The sequence below is a fragment of the Pipistrellus kuhlii genome, unplaced genomic scaffold, assembly GCF_014108245.1.
Source record: "Pipistrellus kuhlii isolate mPipKuh1 unplaced genomic scaffold, mPipKuh1.p scaffold_m20_p_75, whole genome shotgun sequence".
Taxonomy (NCBI): domain Eukaryota; kingdom Metazoa; phylum Chordata; class Mammalia; order Chiroptera; family Vespertilionidae; genus Pipistrellus; species Pipistrellus kuhlii.
The window spans coordinates 844,387-863,098 of record NW_023425579.1 but is presented as its reverse complement, the minus strand read 5'-3'; the positions used below and the strand labels follow the sequence as shown (position 1 = coordinate 863,098).

The 18,712-nt window shown below is 64.8% G+C and overlaps 1 protein-coding gene across 9 annotated transcripts in view; it reads left to right on the top strand.

Annotated features, from left to right (window-relative positions):
- The window catches only part of FGFR2 (fibroblast growth factor receptor 2), a 75,966-nt gene that overhangs the window by 9,079 nt on the left and 48,175 nt on the right, over positions 1–18,712 (top strand). For 5 of the 9 annotated variants that reach the window (XM_045576129.1, XM_036423053.2, XM_036423051.2 and 2 more), the window contains exons 3-4: positions 13,039–13,305; positions 14,928–15,002. The exons of 2 other annotated variants lie outside the window; for them this stretch is intronic. In XM_045576129.1, coding sequence (XP_045432085.1) covers positions 13,039–13,305; positions 14,928–15,002 — 342 coding nt within the window. The remainder of the gene's footprint in view (positions 1–13,038; positions 13,306–14,927; positions 15,003–18,712) is intronic. 2 more of the 9 variants (XM_045576133.1, XM_045576132.1) reach the window with 1 other exon arrangement.

Sequence of the window (18,712 nt, the reverse complement as noted above, 5' to 3'; positions counted from 1 at the left end):
TGTGTTGTGTGTGTGTTTGTGTATGTGTGTGTGTCTGGTGTGTGTGTGTGTGTGTGTGTGTGTGTGTGTAACCAGTTTTTGGGGCAACCATCTAAGAGTTGATGCTGTTCTGGGCCCGGGGGAGCTGGTCCCCAGTTCAGCAGCAGAGAGGTTGAGGGAGGGACCCATGCCCCCCCCCCCCACCCCCCAGACTCTTCCCGCCGGCTGGCGTCCTCCGACTATCACAAATGCCGTAGCGTCAGCCATACGCGTTTAATTGGGAGTTAAAAGAGAAGGGGAAAGGGAACATGTCCGCATACCAGGAGGGGCCGGTTAAAATAATCTCTGTTTTGCATTATCTGCATCTCGGCTCCCCGTCCGAGTGCTAATATTTAAGAGTTGACTGTAACCCGATCGCTCGCTGGGGAACAAGGACTTATTCTTGGTCAATTAAGCCGAATGCAGGCTTGTGCAGTTAGGCACACAATGAGGCTCACATTCTTTATTAGTGCATAAAGTATTTCACAATTCGCAGACAAAGGGCCGTGTTTAGCGTGACTTCTGGAGCAAAACGCTGGCAGCCCCGGAGGAACCGGTATTTGTGCGCTCGCTCCGATCCCGCCCCCTCTGACCCAGATCCCGGCGTGTGCTCTGCCCACCTATTTTTAACCCCGAGCGCCGCCGGCCCTGCCCCCGCCCGCCCCCCGCCCGGGCGGCCGCGCAGAGGGCTCCCCGTGTCTCCGCGGGTCCCGATCGGCCGCGGGCGAGAATCCCAGCCACCGAGCGGCCGTCCTGGCGTTTCCGGCGTCGGACCCGATGGGGAATGACTCGGCTGTGAAACCGCTGAGGTGTTTGAACAGGAGCCGTTCTGTCCTGTGTTCACATTCCCCGGAAAACGCACCCAGGAGCCCTCCCGATCACGGCCTGTGTGGGTGCCCGCACCCCCAGGGTCACGGCCCAGGGCCTGCCCGCCACCCTCTCCTCCGAGCCAGGCTTTATGGCACAGCCCGGCTCCGGCTGTCAGCCGTGGAAGAGAAAGGTGGGGACCTGGTTTATTGGTGCCCGCGTGTCTGTCTAAGCAGGAGACACAGCGGGGGTGCTTATAGGTGGATTCTTAGGAAGGTCACCTGTCTTGGGAGGCAACTCAGAAATTATTATTATTTTATATTGATTGGGGGGGGGGGAGAGGCATCAGTGATGAGAGGGAATCATTGATCAGCTGCCTCCTGCACGCCCCCCTCCTGGGGATCTAGCCCGCAGCCCGGGCCTGTGCCCTGCCCGGGAATCGAGCCTTCACCTCCTGGCTCCTAGGTCGCCGCTCGACCACTGAGCCACCCGGCTGGGCCAGACGTTGTTTTTTGGAAGCCTCGGAGCTGGTGTGTGTTTGTGGCTGTGCACACGAGTCCGTGGTCTGTGCTGTGACCATGTCCTCTGCGAGGATGGCTTTCGCCTCAGGGTTAGCATTTTAACAATCCTTCTGCCGTATGCCGGTGGGATGTGCCGATGCTGAGCGGCTCCGTGTGGCTCTCCAGGCCCCACCAGCCCACCCCCTTCCCCTGTGCTTGCGCCTTCTTGTCCTTTTACCCGTCGGGGCCGGCGCTGGAGGCTGTCGGGGCTGGACACCCCGTCTGCTACATAAGGGCTGGCCTTTGGGGTCTCTGATCCTTCCATCCAAGAAGGACGGGCCCTCAGGACTCTGCTCGGACCCGGACAGGGCCCTTGGCCGACGTTACAGCTGTGCACCCTCCTGTCCATGTCGGGGAAGACGTGACTTCTGGCTGCTGTGGGGTCTCCCCAAGTGGCCATTCCTCCTGCGGAAGCCGGGGGGCCAGCACGGGCAGCCCCGGCCTTGCTGGGCTGGGGGTCTCGGAGGAGGCAGAGGCAGCCCCGGCCTCGCTGGGCTGGGGGTCTCGGAGGAGGCGGGAGGGCAGCCCCGGCCTCGCTGGGCTGGGGGTCTCGGAGGAGGCGGGAGGGCAGCCCCGGCCTCGCTGGGCTGGGGGTCTCGGAGGAGGCGGGAGGGGAGCCTAGGGAGGGCAGCCCTGGCCTCGCTGGGCTGGGGGTCTCGGAGGAGGCAGAGGCAGCCCTGGCCTCGCTGGGCTGGGGGTCTCGGAGGAGGCGGGAAGGGAGCCCAGCAGCCCTGGCCTCGCTGGGCTGGGGGTCTCGGAGGAGGCGGGAGGGGAGCCCAGGCCTCGCTGGGCTGGGGGTCTCGGAGGAGGCAGAGGCAGCCCCGGCCTCGCTGGGCTGGGGGTCTCGGAGGAGGCAGAGGCAGCCCAGGCCGAGCTGGCGAGCTGCTGGCGCTTCTCAGAGCCCAGCACGCCTTGGCCGCCTCCTCCTGAGCCCCAGGCCCCTTTCCCAGGCGGATGTCTCAGCCCCCATTCTCCACTCTGACCCATGGCCACCCCTTCTGGCGCCATGGAGAACCCGAGTCTCCGCCGCTCAGGTGGGCGGTTCCACGGGCCTCCGGGGATGTGGCGTCCGAGTTCACCCTCCGCAGGTCCCGGAAGGAGCCTCCCCCGGCGGACCCGCCTCCGGGCCTGCCGGGAGCCGGTGGTCTCAGCCACGGGGCCCGGGGAGCGCGCACCACGATGGGCTTCACTCTGTCCACCTGGAGGCCACTGTGACCACGCCCACGACACAGTGACCACGCCCACACCACACCACGACCACGCCCCATTCCACGCTGACCACGCCCATCCCGCACTGTGACCACGTCCGTTCCGCACGTGACCATGTTCATTCAATACTGACCACGCCCATCCAACACCGTGACCACGCCCACCCCGCGGTGACCACGCCCATCCCGCGCTCGGGCTCCTCTCCAGTCCCGGCGCCGCGCTGGGCCCACGCTCCTCGCACCCTCCTCTGCTGGAGGCGCTCGGTCCGGTCCTTCTGGGGTGTCGGGTCTGGGGGAGCGGGGGTTTCGGGGTCAGAAGACAGCGTCCCGGGAAAGCCCCCGGGGCCCGGGAGGCAGGGCGGTGGGTGTTCCTGCTGGCGAGGCGGATGGAGCGTCGCCTGGAGGACATGCGGGGTGCCCCCCCCCCCCCCAGCACACCCGCACGGGATGATCACAAAGGCGGAGCTCATGGAAACACGTTTGTTTTCAGCATCGAGCTGCCGGCTGCTGAACTGCGCTTTCGTTCCTGGGGGGACGCCTGTGTACCCTAAACGTACACATACTGCAGACTTAAACTTACCCAGCTCTTCAAAGACCGAGAGTCCCTCTACAATTAAACTCCGCATCTCACTTTATTTATTTATTTTTTAAAATAAAATTATTTTACTGATTTTTTTTTTACAGAGAGGGAGAGGGATAGAGAGTTAGAAACATCGATGAGAGAGAAACATCCATCAGCTGCCTCCTGCACACCTCCTACTGGGGATGTGCCCGCAACCAAGGTACATGCCCTTGCCCGGAATCAAACCTGGGACCCTTCAGTCCGCAGGCCGACGCTCTATCCACTGAGCCACACTGGGTAGGGCTGTATCTGACATTTAAAAACCCCCACAAAAATGGGTGCAGCCACTCTGAATGGCGGGCGTGCGGTGTGATTCTGGAACATGAACTCGAGGAGGGAACTTGCCCTTTGAGCTGGCAAATGGGGCTGGAGTCTGGGCCGCCTACTGGCAGCCTGACCTCGGGAGAGTTAGAGACCCTGTCCGCCTCCCTCTCTTTATCCGAAGCAGGCGGATGCTCTCTGTCCCTCCGGGGGAACATGGAGATTACATGTAAACCATAATTCTGTGTAAGTGCTAATTCCGCTTTGTGCCGCCCACTTCCCGGGACAGCACGGATGCCGGACTGAAAGCCAGCCTTTCGGGGTTTACCTGCCGTGCCCACAGGTTAACCCGAACCTGCGTGGGCCCGGCCTTGGGCTGAATGTGCTGGTGAGACAGACGGCCCCGTGAATGCCCTCCGGCATCGGCCCTCCCCACGTGTCCGCCCGCTCCCCTCCCCGTGTCCGCCCGCTCCCCTCCCCGTGTCCGCCCGCTCCCCTCCCGCATCGGCCCTCCCCGTGGACTCCTTCCCCTCGGCATTGGCTGCCTCCCGCATGCCCCCATGGGGTGGAGCCCCACACCTGGGCCTGTGCCGTGGCCAGGAAATGAACCCTGACCTCCTGGTTCCTAGGCCGATGCTCACACGGAGCCACACCACTGAGCCACACTGGCTGCAGTTTCTGGCCGGCCGGGAGCCGGGGCCTGGGCGGTGATTTAGCTCTCGTCTCGGAGGGAGGCCTCTCGGGGAGAGGGGTGCAGTCTTGATGTCGGAAGGGCTGGCCCCGGGAGCCGCCGGGAGCCACCGGGAGCCTGCACAGCCCTGCCGGCCTGGATCCTCGGTCCCCGGCGGGTGGGGAGGGACTCGCCGGGAGCTGGAAGCTCGGAAGTGAGTGTGTGAAGCGTTTACCTCTATGCAAATCCTCGGGAGAAAGGTTAACCGGGTGGCGCCTATCTTAATTTGGAATTTCCTGAATTAATGCGGTTTCAGTCCCGGCGAGGATCCCCTGGGGGCCATTTCTCTTTTCTCTGCGAGTCGCAGGAGGAGAGGGGAGGAGCGGTCCGTGGCCTCCCGCCCGGCCGGCCCTCCCCTCCGCCCGCGTGAAAGGGACGCCTCCCGAGAGGCCAAGCGGGGCCCGGCCGGGGCCAAACCCCATTCACATGAGCGGCACCATCTGCTGCTCAGCCCCAGCTGCTGTCCCTGCGTGTGCAGAGCTGGGGCGCTGCGGGCGGGCAGGCGGGGCGGGGGCAGGGGCAGGGGGCACCTCTGGGCTGGGCCGGGCTGGGATGAGCAGGGCTGGGGCGCTGCGGGCGGGCAGGCGGGGGCAGGGGGCACCTCTGGGCTGGGCCGGGCTGGGATGAGCAGGGCTGGGGCGCTGCGGGCGGGCAGGCGGGGCGGGGGCAGGGGCAGGGGGCAGGGGGCACGGGGCAGGGGGCACCTCTGGGCTGGGCCGGGCTGGGATGAGCAGGGCTGGGACGGGGTCCTGCTAAGTAAACTTGTGAACACTGCGCCCGCCCTGAGTTCCAGCTCTGGAGCTGCAGTGCCCCCCCCCCCCCACCCTGACCGGGCCCCGCCTCCTGACTATCCCTTTGCTGTATCCCGGAGCGACTTTAAAAGCCTCGTTTGTTCTGGAAGCTCTGACTGAGGAGCCAGGGCCTGCCCTGGGGGCCGGGGAAGGTCCGATGGGATTGGGGATGGGTGGGACCACGAAAGGGTTCACGGGCAGATGTACCCACAGGGCGAGCGTCCTTTAGGGGGGCGGGGGCAGGGCCAGGCGGCTCCGGAGCCGCAGGTGGCGGGGTGTGGGGAGCCAGTGACCCTGAGACGGGCCTCGGGGAGGGGTGCCTCCGGGAGGATGCCGGCTTGGGGCTCCCTCTCCGGAAAGCAGGCCGCGACCCAGGCCCGGAGCACCTGAGCCGTGTGAGGCCCCTCCCCTTCGGGTTTGGGGCTCGTGGTTATCCCAGCATGCCGTGGGGCAGTCACCCCGTTGTTGTGCCGCCTGTTGTCCAGGGCACCTGGTGGGTGATCGGGCCTCGTCCGCTGCAGCGATGGAGCAGGAGTGCGAGGTGGGCGAGCGTGGACAGAGACGGTGCTCACGGGTGCTCACGGGTTCTCGGGGACATCCCAGAAGGCCCCCCTTCGGCAGCTGCTGATCGGGCATCAGTCTAGGACCCAGGAGGCAGGGACCCCGCTGAGCGAGGGGCTTTCTCTCGGGGTGCCCCCGCTGGAGGGTTTCCAGAGCCCCCCCCCCCGCCCTCTCCCACCCACCCGGGCACCCACCCGGCCCTCCCACCTCTCCCACCCACCCGGCCGGACGCAGAGACTGTGCGAGCTGTGTGTCCCTGACTGCCATGGCCCAGCGCTGCCCTGGCCCCTCAGCTCTCCGCGGAGCCAGTGGTGTGAGGGGAGCCCACTGGCGAGCACGGCGCAGAGTGCCCGCCGAGGGCACGGCGCTGTAAGGACAGGCAGCCCGGGCGTGAGCCGGAGGGCGGGCAGGGTCTGGGCCTGGTGCGGGGCATGGCGGGCCTGTCCCCTTTTCTCTCTTCTTCTTCTTCTTCTTCAATATCTTTATTGATGCCAGAGAGGAAGGGAGAGGAGGGAGAGAGGGAGAAACATCAATGAGGAGAGAGGATTTTGACCTCCTGTGCACCCCACACTGGGAATCAAGCTCGTAACCCAGGCCTGTGCCCAGGCTGGCAATCGAACCTGTGACCTCCTGGTTCCTAGGTCAACACTCAACCACTGAGCCACGCGGCCGGGCTGGCTTCTCCTTCTCCTTTTCTCCTTTTCTCCTTTTCTCCTCCTCCTCCTCCTCTTCCTCCTCCTCCTCCTCCTCCTCCTTCTAAAGCGGAGGTTAGATTTGCTTTTCAGATCACTTGGGTGGCCCGTGGTGCACTGTGGGTGATGGTGAGGGCGGGCAGAGGCCGTGGATGATGGTGGGGCAGGGGGCCGTGGATGATGGGGGGGCAGGGGGCCGTGGATGATGGGGGGGCAGGGCCGTGGGTGGTGAGGGCGGGCAGAGGCCGTGGATGATGGTGGAGGGGTGGGGGCAGTGGATGATGGGGGGCAGGGGGCCGTGGGTGATGGTGGAGGGGTGGGGGCAGTGGATGATGGGGGGGCAGGGGGCCGTGGTGGTGAGGGCGGGCAGAGGCCGTGGATGATGGTGGGGGGGGGGCAGTGGATGATGGGGGGGCAGAGGCCGAGGATGATGGTGGAGGGGTGGGCAGGGGGCCATGGATGATGGTGGAGGGTGGGGGCAGTGGATGATGAGGGGCAGGGGGCCGTGGGTGATGGTGGAGGGGTGGGGGCAGTGGATGATGGGGGGGCAGGGGGCCGTGGTGGTGAGGGCGGGCAGAGGCCGTGGGTGATGGTGGAGGGGTGGGCAGGGGGCCATGGATGATGGTGGAGGGGGGGGCAGGGGGCCATGGATGATGGTGGAGGGGTGGGGGCAGTGGATGATGGGGGGGCAGGGGGCCGTGGTGGTGAGGGCGGGCAGAGGCCGTGGATGATGGTGGAGGGGGGGGGCAGGAGGCCATGGATGATGGTGGAGGGGTGGGGGCAGTGGATGATGGGGGGCAGGGGGTCGTGGGTGATGGTGGAGGGGTGGGGGCAGTGGATGATGGGGGGCAGGGGGCCGTGGGTGATGGTGGAGGGTGGGGGCAGTGGATGATGGGGGGCAGGGGGCTGTGGTGGTGAGGGCGGGCAGAGGGCATTTGCAGAGTGGTGGCCTTGCCCGCTGTCTTGAGGCGCCTCAGAGGCGGGTCTGCGGGGGAGGGGCCGTGGGGCCGGTGGGGTGCGAAGCGGGGGGGGGGGGGGGGACTCGGGGGACGGAGCCTGTTGATTCCAAGCTGACGCCAGCGGAGGGGCTGGGAGGGGGAGGCGCGTCCCCGCGGGCAGCAGTGATGGAGCACGCAAGCTGGGACTTGAGTGGCGCTGGGGGAGGAGGGGAGCTGCAGGGTGGGGTTGGAATGTCCCGGAAGGAGTCAGCTTCACAGGGCGCTGCCTGGGCCGGGTGAGGAGGCCCGGGGGCCGAGGACCGTGGGGTGCCCACTGACCCAGGCCGCCCTGACCTGGCTCGAACCCGCAGCCTCGCAGGTGGGGGCGCCGGACGCCCGTCTGTCCGTCCCTGCCGCCAGCCTCGTGGTGGGCTTTCATGTTTTATGTGTCTCCCTCCCACACCGAGAACAGGCGTGCTGTCTGCCGAAGCCGTGGGCTGGGTTTGTTCTCCTGCGTGTCTGTTCTTGTCCGGCGAGGCTGGCGTCTGAGCGGGAGCGCCACTCCTCCGGGCCTCCGCGGAGCCGGCACGCCCGGCAGGCACGCCCGGCAGGATGGCGGGACGTCCGGGCTGTATCTCTTTTTTAAAAAAACGTGTGTTTTTTTTTAGCTGAAACCAGTGTGGCTCAGTGGATAGAGCGCTGGCCTGCGGACTGAAGGGTCCCGGGTCCGATTCCGGTCAAGGGCGTGTACCTTGGTTGCAGTCACATCCCCGGTGGAGGCAGCTGATCGATGTTTCTCTCTCATCGACGTTTCTAACTCTCTATCCCTCTCTCTTCCTCTCTGTAAAAACCAATAAAATATAGAAAAATGAAAATAAAAATAAACTGCAGTTCACATTTAAAAATAAATAAATAAATAAATAAACAAACGTTTTTAGAGAGACTGGAAGAGAGAGGGAAATTCCGATGTGAGAGACATATCGATGTGTTGCCTCCTGCATGCACCCTGACCAGGGCCTGGGCTGGGGAGGAGCCTGCAACCAAGATATGTGCCCTTGACTGGCATCGGACCTGGGACCCTTCGGTCTGCAGGCCGACACTCTGTCCACCGAGCCAGACCAGCCAGGGCCCCACTTCATCACTGAAGCCAGAGTTCCTGTTTCTCAGCTACGATGGATCTTTTTTTTTTTTTTTAATACATTTTATTGATTTTTTTACAGAGATAGAGAGAGGGACAGAGAGTTAGAAACATCGATAAGAGAGAAACATCGACCAGCTGCCTCCTGCACACCCCCCACTGGGGATGTGCCCGCAACCGAGGCACATGCCCTTGGCTGGAATCGAACCCGGGACCCTTCAGTCCGCAGACCGACGCTCTGCCCACTGAGCCACTCCGGTTTCGGCTGCGAGGGATCCTGACATTGAACAGAACGGCTCCGTTTATGGAGTCGGCCCGGTGAGGTGCCCCCCTGGCCCAGCAGCCTCCTCCTCCCTCACGGCTCAAACCTGTCGTCCGCGCCCAGGAGCACCCGCCAGCGGGTCAAGGCTCCCCATCTGCCTCTGTTTGCCTTCGGGCGCCGTGCACATGCCACCGGCAGCCGCTGCGGCAAACATCATAAAGGGGGCGGCGCTGCGGGCGGGGCGGCCACGGGGCCACCGGGCAGCTCCCTTAGCCCTCGTCCGGGGTGATGGGGGGACAGCGGGTGCCCTGGGGGTGGTGGACGGTGGAAGAGGGGAGTGACATGGGGGTGACGGGGTGATGGGGAGTGACATGGGGGGTGACGGGGTGACAGGGGGGTGACAGCGGGTGCCCTGGGGGTGACAGGGTGATGGGGAGTGACATGGGGGGTGACGGGGTGACAGGGGGGTGACAGGGGTGACCTGGGGGTGACAGGGTGATGGGGAGTGACATGGGGGGTGACGGGGTGATGGGGGTGACAGCGGGTGACCTGGGGGTGACGGGGTGATGGGGAGTGACATGGGGGTGACAGGGGGGTGACGGGGTGACGGGAGTGATGGGGTGACATGGGGGTGACGAGGGTGATGGGGGTGACAGCGGGTGACCTGGGGGTGACGGGGTGATGGGGAGTGACATGGGGGGTGACGGGGTGACAGGGGGGTGACAGCGGGTGACCTGGGGGTGACAGGGTGATGGGGAGTGACATGGGGGGTGACGGGGTGACAGGGGGGTGACAGCGGGTGAACACTGGGGGGTGATGGGGTGACCTGGGGGGTGACGGGGTGACGGGGGTGACAGGGGTGACCTGGGGGTGACAGGGGGTGATGGGGAGTGACAACGGGGGTGACAGGGGGTGACATGGGGGTGACAGGGAGTGACATTGGGGTGACGGAGTGACATGGGGGTGAGGGGGTGACAGGGGGGTGACGGGGGTGACAGGGGGTGACATGGGGGTGACAGGGAGTGACATTGGGGTGACAGGGAGTGACATGGGGAGTGACGGGGGTGACGATGGGGTGATGAGGGTGACGGAGTGACATTGGGGTGACAGGGAAGTGACAGGGAGTGACATGGGGTGACAGGGGGGTGACAGGGAGTGACATGGGGTGACAGGGGGTGACGGGGTGACAGGGGGGTGACGAGGGTGACGGAGTGACATTGCGGTGACGGGGTGACAGGGAGTGACAAGGGGGGTGACAGGGGGGTGAGGGGGTGACAGGGGGGTGTGCCGGGGGTGACATTGGGGTGACAGGGGGGTGACATGGGGGTGACAGGGAGTGACATTGGGGTGACGAGTGACATGGGGGTGATGTGGTGACATGGGGTGACGGGGGTGACAGGGAGTGACATTGGGGTGACAGGGAAGTGACAGGGAGTGACAGGGGGTGACAGGGGGGTGATGGGGGCATGGGGGGTGACGGGGTGACGGGGGTGACAGGGGTGACCTGGGGGTGACGAGGGTGGATGGAGTGACTTGGGTGACGGGGGTGACGGGGTGACATGGGGTGACGAGGGTGAAGGGGTGACAGGGAGGGTGAACGGGGTGTGGACAGGGGGGTGAGGGGTGAGGGGGACATGGTGACGGGGGTGGCATGGGGGTGACAGGGGGTGACGGGGGTGACAGGGGGGTGACATGGGGGGTGACGGAGTGACATGGGTGCTGGAGGGAACATGTGACGGAGCCCCTGAGCCACAGATCCTCGGGACCTCAGGAGAGTCCCTCCCACAGCGGGAATCTGTTTCCTGAGAGGTGGCCGCATTCAGCTCATGGCTGGTGACATCAGCGTGATGTCACCCCTGGCTGAGGTCATGACTCTGCCTCCGGGGGGGCGGCCTGCGGAGGGTTTGGGGGGCGGCCCCCCCTCAGGCGGGCATCCACGGTCCACGCAGGACACCCCACTCATTTTCTGACCGGCTGTCAGGGCGCCTTCTCATCCTGCTGTTTTTATCTTATTTACTTTTCAATATACTTTTATTGATTTCTCTATATATTTATAGAGAGGGTGGGAGAGGGAAGGAGAGATGGAAACATCCCTGAGGAGAGAGAGGCAGGAGGGCCGCATCCCCTTCACTTCCTGTTGGGGCCAGCCTCGTGGGGGGCGGGGGGGCGGATAGCGGGAGGGGAACAGGCCCAGGACGGCCCGGCCTGTGCGGAGGGAGGTGGCGGGAGGGACAGCTTCCAGCGTGGCCTGTCAGCAGCTGGGGGCGGGGTCCGGCTTCGGGGCGGGGGCGGGTCTAGGGTCCGGCTTGGGGTCGGGATATGGCTTCGGGGCGGGGTCCGCTTCCGATCGGGGTCGGGTCCAGGGTCTGGCTTGGGGTCGGGTCTAGGGTCTGGCTTGGGGTCGGGATATGGCTTCGGGGCGGGGTCCGGCTTCCGATCGGGGTCGGGTCCAAGGTCCGGCTTCGGGGCGGGTCGGCAAAGACCAGGAGAGGCCTCGCTGTCCGGGCCTTTGCTGTGAGGTGTGGCCTTCGGGCTCCAGGCTTTTACTCGTAGAGACACCCGGCCGCTCTGAGCACAGACTCCCTGCCCGCAAGCCTGTCCCCGGGAGCCAGGAGCTCCGGACGCCGGCGGGGCCTCACGGACGGACCCTTAGTGTCCGGGTCTGAGTGTGAGGAGGCTGGGCTCCGCGGGAACGAGGAAGCCTGGCCCAGCGTGTGTGTGTGTGTGTGTGTGTGTGTGTGTGAGAGAGAGAGAGAGAGAGAGAGAGAGAGAGAGAGTGTGTGTGTGTGTGTGTGTGTGTGTGTGTGTGAGAGAGAGAGAGAGAGAGTGTGTGTGTGTGTGTGTGTGTGTGAGAGAGAGAATGTGTGTGTGTGTGAGAGAGAATGCGTGTGTGTGTGAGAATGAGTGTGTGGATGCGTGTGTGTGTGTGTGTGAGAATGCGTGTGTGTGAATGTGTGTGTGAATGCGTGTGTGTGTGTGTGAGAATGTGTGTGTGAGAATGTGTGTGTGTGTGTCTGTGGATGCGTGTGTGTGTGTGTGAGAGAGAGAATGTGTGTGTGTGTGAGAATGTGTGTGTGTGTGTGTGTGGGTGTGTGTGTGAGAGAGAGAGAGAGAGAGAGAGAATGTGTGTGTGTGTGTGTGTGTGTGTGTGTGTGTGAGAGAGAATGCGTGTGTGTGTGAGAATGAGTGTGTGTGTCTGTGTGGATGTGAATGCGTGTGTGTGAGAATGTGTGTGTGAGAATGCGTGTGTGTGTCTGTGGATGTGTGTGTGTGTGTGTGTGAGAGAGAATGTGTGTGTGTGTGAGAATGCGTGTGTGTGTGTGTGTGTGTGTGTGTGTGTGTGGATGCGTGTGCGCGCGCGTGGACACAGCCATGCAGTCACGTTGAGTGAAATGTTGGTTAAACACGTTCTCACGTGAGAAGTGCCACCAGAGTGGAGTCTCCGGGCGGCACTGCAGGCAGCTGGGCGGCAGGTCCTGTCCGTGTCCTTGTCCAGGGTCCGTCCGTCTGGGCCTCGGGTTCGGGTTGAGCCTGCGTGTGGTCACTGTGGGGGCAGCTTCTGCAGGTGCTCCTTTGGGTCCCTGCCCGAGGCTTGTGCTGACTCCTGGGGTGCTGGCTCCTGGGAGGTCCTGGCTCTCTAGGGGTGCTGGCCTCTCTAGGGGTGCTGGCTCCTGGGGGTGCTGGCTCTCTAAGGGGTGTACTGGCTTCTCTGGGGTGCTGGCTCCTGGGGGTGCTGGCTCTCTGGGGAGTCCTGGCTCTCTGGGGTGCTGGCTCCTGGGTGGTCCTGGCTCTCTGGGGAGTCCTGGCTCTCTGGGGTGCTGGCTCTCTGGGAGGTTCTGGCTCTCTGGGGTGCTGCCTCTCTGGGGGCTGGCTCCTGGGGGTGCTGGCTCTCTGGGGTGCTGGCTCTCTGGGAGGTGCTGCTCCTGGGGTGCTGGCTCTCTGGGGGCTGGCTCTTGGGGGTGCTGGCTCATGGGGGTGCGGGCTCTGGGGGTGCTGGCTCTCTGGGAGGTGCTGGCTCTTGGGGTGCTGGCTCTCTGAGAGGTGCTGGCTCTTGGGGTGCTGGCTCCTGGGGGTGCTGGCTCTCTGGGAGGTGCTGGCTCCTGGGGTGCTGGCTCTTGGGGTGCTGGCTCCTGAGGGTGCTGGCTCTCTGGGAGGTGCTGGCTCTTGGGGTGCTGGCTCTCTGGGAGGTGCTGGCTCTCTGGGAGGTGCTGGCTCTCTGGGAGGTGCTGGCTCCTGGGGTGCTGGCTCTCTGGGGGCTGGCTCCTGGGGTGCTGGCTCTCTGGGAGGTGCTGGCTCCTGGGGTGCTGGCTCCTGGGATGGCTGGAGAGACCAGCCCGAGGGGCCCTTTGCCAAGGAGACCTGCTCTCCTGGGACAAGGGGCCTCCACTGACCTTGTCGGACGTTCTCTCCGCCTCCTCTCCGCTGCTCTCTGCTCCTCTCCCCCCTGCAGAGCCGCCCACCAAATACCACATCTCCCAGCCCGACGTGTACGTGGCCGCGCCGGGGGAGGCGCTGGAGCTGCGCTGCCGGGTGGGCGGCGCCGCCCGGATCAGCTGGACGAAGGACGGGGTGCACGTGGGGCCCAGCAATCGGACGGTGCTCATTGGGGAGTACTTGCAGATACGGGGCGCCACGCCCCGGGACTCTGGCCTCTATGCCTGCACGGCGGCCAGGACGCAGGACAGCGAGACCGCCTACTTCATGGTCAATGTCACAGGTGAGTGGCCTCGGCCCCGCCGTCTCTGCTTCGAGGCGTTTCCTGGGTGACATTTAAAAGTTTGTACGTTTCTGTCGATGTCAGAGAGGAAGGGAGAGGGAGAGAGGGACATCCACGATGAGAGAGCCACGGATCGGCCGCCTCCTGGGGCTGGAGCCGCAGCCCGGGCCTGTGCCCCGACCGGGAATGGAACCCTGACCCCCTGGTTCACAGGTCGCCGCTCTCCGCGGAGCCAGGCGGCCAGGGCCCTGGGGAGTGTTTTATTGGGCCCGAGACTCGGAGGTGGGACCTGCTGGGGATCCGGGCACAGAGCTTCCGTGGGCCATTGGCCCGCTTTTGAAATTCTTTCTGGGGACCAGGGAGGCTGGCCATTAGAAATGACGGGATTCTCACCCTGTCCGGCGTGTGGTTAGAGCACATGTGTCAAACACAAGGCCCGCGGGCCAAATCCGTCCCGCCAGGCCTTGCAATGTGGCCCGCACCGCGCTGTCATCACTGCACTCCGCTGCGTTTCCATCACAATGACAATTTATGACTGTTCAGTAAACCATTCGGCCCGAGATTTAGGCTGGATTTTAGATTTTGGCCCCTTCTCTGATTGAGTTCGACACCCCTAGAGTGTGGGCCTGTGGACTGAAGGGTCCTGGGTTTGATCTTATGCCTTGGTCTGGGCGTGTGCGGGAGGCGACCCATCGATGTGTCTCTCTCCCGACGATGTTTCTCTCTCTCTGTCTCTCCCCCTCCTCATCTCTAAAAACCAATGTTCAGCCAAAACCAGTTTGGCTCAGCGGATAGAGTGTCGGCCTGCGGACTGAAAGGTCCCAGGTTCAATTCCGGTCAGGGGCATGTACCTTGGTTGCAGGCACATCCCCAGTAGGGGTGTGCAGGAGGCAGCTGATGGATGTTTCTCTCTCATCGATGTTTCTAACTCTCTATCCCTCTCTTCTCCTCTTTGTAAAAACTCAATAAAATATATTTAAAAAAAAACACAAGGGAAATCCCCTCGGGGGAGGATTACCAACAACGAAATGGCTGGCTCTCACCGGCAGCGTGATGCTTGTCTTCACAGGGAAGCCTCCTTCCAGGCCCCCTCCCCCTCCCCCTCCCTCCCCCCGCCCCGTCTTGCATGCTTGGCGCTTTGAACGGAATTGAGATCTGGATGCTAGTGTTCTCGGATTCATTCGGTCGGACGTGGAGCATCTCTCCGGGTGTTTACCGCAGCCAGGGGGCTGCCCGCCTCCGGCTCCGTGGCCGCGCTCAGAGCTTTGTGTTCAGAACGTTGGGGAGCGGGCAGAGCCTCAGGGAGGCTGCGAGCTTCTGGGCCCAATGCCTTCCCGGAGGGACCCTGAGCACCCATGGGTCTGGCCGGAGGCAGCTGGGGTGAGTGAATCGGAGAATTGGGGCGCCATCGGAGGCTCAGACCCCGGTGTCCCGGGCCGGTCCTGTCCCGTGGGCAGCTGGTGCAGGAAACACAGGATCGGGAGCCAGACCGAGGGCCGCGGGCGAGCAGAGCCGGGCGCGGCTCAGGTCCCGGCCGGGCCCGGGCGGTCAGCGTCCCGGCCCCGGGGACCCGTCAGGCGGCGCCCCAGGCTCGGCACAGACATAGGTGTGTTCTCTCGCAGACGCCATCTCCTCCGGGGACGACGAGGACGATGGGGACGGCTCCGAGGACTTTGTCAGTGAGAACAGCAACAAGCGTAAGTAACGCCGCCCGGAGCCGCCGCTCCCACCGCCTCCACCGCCGCTCCGCGACGCCCCCGCCCTCTCGCTGTGCCCGCTCTCCCGCTTCCGGCTGAGAATAAACCTGTGTCTGCACCTCTCACTGTCCGCCTCTTCTTTCCGCCTGAGCCTGTCTCCCGCCTCCTCTGTCCTGGGGCCTCTCACTCTGGAGCCGGAGCCGAGCCACTCCGCGCCGCAGCCCGGCTCTCCTTCACGGTGGGGGCGCTTGGCGGGCCCCGCGGGTCTGTGCCTCCCCGGGGCCACGCGGCCACGCTGGGTGGTCGCACAGGGGAGGGAGGGGCCGTGGCATTTGTGGGTAGAGGCCACGGGTGCTGTGAAAACACCCTGCGAGGAGGAGGGTGGCCTGGGCCTGGCCAGGGTGTCTCAGGGGTTGAGCATCAAGCCATGAACGGGGAGGCCTCAGTTCCATTCCCGGTCGGGGCACAGGCCCGGGTGGCAGGCTCATCCCCAGGAGGGAGCCTGCAGGGTGTTTCTCTCTCCCTCCCTTTCCCTTCCTCTCTCACATCAATAAAAGAAAAGAAAAGGGGTGATCTGGGCCAGTGGTCGGCAAACTGCGGCTCTGGAGCCACAGGCAGCTCGGGAGCCGTGCTTGCCGCTGCGTGGACGAATGAGTTTGCCCACCGTGGGATAGGGGCTTCATCACAAGGAACAGCAGCAGCCTGTGATGATTGGAGTCGAGAGTCTAGGTCAGTGGCCGCCAAACTCATTCGTCCACAGAGCGGGAAAGCGTGACTCGAGAGCTGCAGTTTGCCTACCGCGGGTCTGGGCGGCACTGAGGCATCTTAACGGCGTTTCAGCCCACCAGGTGCTCTGCAGCCTCAGAAGGTGAGCCTCGCGCTGCGAGGGAAAGGCTGTGAGCACCGTTTCTGCCGAAGGCAGTGGCGCCCGAGCTCGGGAGCTGCTCATGCGCGGGTGGCGGGTGCGTGAGCGCGTCCCCGGCGATCGGCAGGGGCGTTCCGCAGCAGCTGCTGACGAGGCTGTCGTGGTCACTAGTAAAGCCTGCACCTCGGAGGACATCGCTTGCTCCTCGTCGGCGCTCTGGCTCCACGGGGGAGACGGCGAGAGACGCTGCGGCCGCAGTGAGGTCTGTCCGGGCGGGCTCCGTGCCCGCTGCCGGCTCCGTCGGGGCCCCCCACGGCCTGATGGGGCGGAGAGGAGAGCTTGTCCCGTTTCACTGAACAGAAAAGCTCCGACCAGGAAGCTGGGATTCTGCTGTGGGCCTGCGGCCTGTCCGGTCCCAGCTCTGCAGCCTGCGCCCGGGTGGCCCTGCTGTTCCCGGCTCCGAGGCAGTGCCCGCATGGGGTGTCATGGCCACTGGTTGGGGGACAGCTGGCTGCACCAGCTCGGCTGTGGTGGCGTTGCCCTGGCGATCAGCACCGGGCCTGCTCTTCGATCGGCGTGCTGATCCCAGCCTGGGGAAATAACACCGTGTAACAGCGAGGTGGAGATTACGTAACAAGTGGGCCGGGCGGACGGAATCTCTGTCTCTGATTCAGAAGGACTGCCGGCCACACGCCTCTGGGTTCTCTTCTTCTTTAAAGAAGATCCTCACCTGAGGATATTTCCCATTGATTTTTAGAGAGAGTGGAAGGGAGAGGGAAACAGAGAAACATCGATGTGTGAGAAGCACATCAATGGTTGTCTCCCACCTATACCCCGACCAGGGTCTGGGCTGGGGAGGAGCCTGCAACTGAGGTGCGAGCCCTTGACCGGAATCAAACAGGGACCTTTTGGTCTGCGGGCCAACGCTCTATCTACTGAGCCATACCTGTCAGGGCAGACCTCCAGGTTTTGATCCTGAGCCAGCCCCGCTGCCCAGTGCTTGCCCAGTGCCCAGTGCTCAGTGCCCAGTGCCCATCCCCCACCCAGCGCCCAGCGCCCAGTGCTCAGTACTCAGTGCTCAGTGCCCAGTGCCCAGTGCCCATCCCCCACCCAGTGTCCAGCGCTCAGCTCTCAGTGCCCAGCGCCCAGCACTCAGTGCCCAGCGCCCAGTACTCTCAGTGCTCAGTACCCAGTGCCCATCCCCCACCCAGCGCCCAGTGCTCAGTACTCAGTGCTCAGTGCTCAGTACCCAGTGCCCATCCCCCACCCAGTGTCCATTTCTCAGTTCTCAGTGCCCAGCGCCCAGCGCCCAGCACCCAGCACCCAGCACCCAGCGCCCAGTGCCCAGTGCTCAGTACTCAGTGCTCAGTGCCCAGTGCCCATCCCCCACCCAGCGCCCAGCGCCCAGTGCTCAGTACTCAGTGCTCAGTGCTCAGTACCCAGCGCCCAGCGCTCAGTGCCCAGCGCCCAGCACCCAGCACCCAGCGCCCAGCGCCCAGTGCTCAGTACTCAGTGCTCAGTGCTCAGTACCCAGCGCCCAGCGCTCAGTGCCCAGCGCCCAGCGCCGTTAGCATGGACGGGCCGGAGTGGCGGCCGGAGTGGGAGCTCCCTCGCGAGAACGCCAGCGCGCCTTGGCCCGGCCGCGTCTCTGTGTAATTAGCTCTCGAATGACACCAGCCTGCCCCGACGCGGGGCCTGGCGATTAGGGGCGGTGTTAGCCGTCCCGGAGAGACGCTGTGAAACGTGAGAGGCGATTGAACGCGATAGGGCTCCCGCGGCCGGCCCGCCATCTGTCCGTGTGATTAGGCCGCTCTGATTCCAGTGCGGAGGGCGGCGGGCGGCCCAGCTGTGGCCTGGGGACCAGCGGGGCCGGGGCCGGGGCGGGGCTGTGGGCGGGGCGGGGCGGGGGCCGGGGGCGGGGACCGGGGGCCGGGGCGGGGCTGTGGGCGGGGCGGGGGCGGGGCGGGGGCGGGGCGGGGCTGTGGGCGGGGCGGGGCGGGGCAGGGGCGGGGGCGGGGCGGGGCGGGGGCCGGGGGCGGGGACCGGGGGCCGGGGCGGGGCTGCGGGCGGGGCGGGGGCGGGGCGGGGGCGGGGCGGGGCTGTGGGCGGGGCGGGGCGGGGCAGGGGCGGGGCTGTGGGCCGGGGCCGGGCTGTGGGCAGAGCGGGGCCGGGGCGGGGGCGGGGGCGGGGGCGGGGGCGGGGCGGCCGCCGCTGCAACGCCTCTGCCCCCTCCGGTGCCAAACCTGCTGGCGACAGGAAAACGGTAGAAGCACCGAGGTCTCCCCTTTTCAGCCCGGGAGCCCACGCGTGTCCAGTGCGATCCCCGAGCAGCTCCTGGTCGTCGGGAAATGCCGGGGTGTGCGTGTGCGCGCACGTGTGCATGTGTGTGTGCGCACGTGTGCGCGCGTGTGCGTGTGTGTGCGTGCGCGTGTGTGTGCGCGCGTGTCTGAGGGTTCCTCTCCCGGGAAGTTTGAGAACGGGGCCCCCTGACCCCGTGCTGAGGGGGACGGGCCCAGCTTCCTGAAGAGTCTTCTCTTTCCCGGCAGGTGGGTGTCAGGTCTGTGTCTTGTGGCCTGAAAATGCAGGGTGTCCCCCCAGAATGTGTACACAGTCTGAGTAATTGTCAGCTCCGGGGGGGTTAAGTCTGAAGAGGAAGAAACACCAGTAGAGCTATTACAATGTACACGTCTGCATGTTTGTGGGGGGGACAGCCTATCAATTTCCCTCCTCCAGTTTGCGCGAAGGCTGTCTAATTGATTCTGACGGTTAACTATAAAAAAGGCAGGCTTATCGGCGTGGTAGTTCTTCTTAGATCTGGAAAGTGGAGTGCAGTGGCAAAACGAAC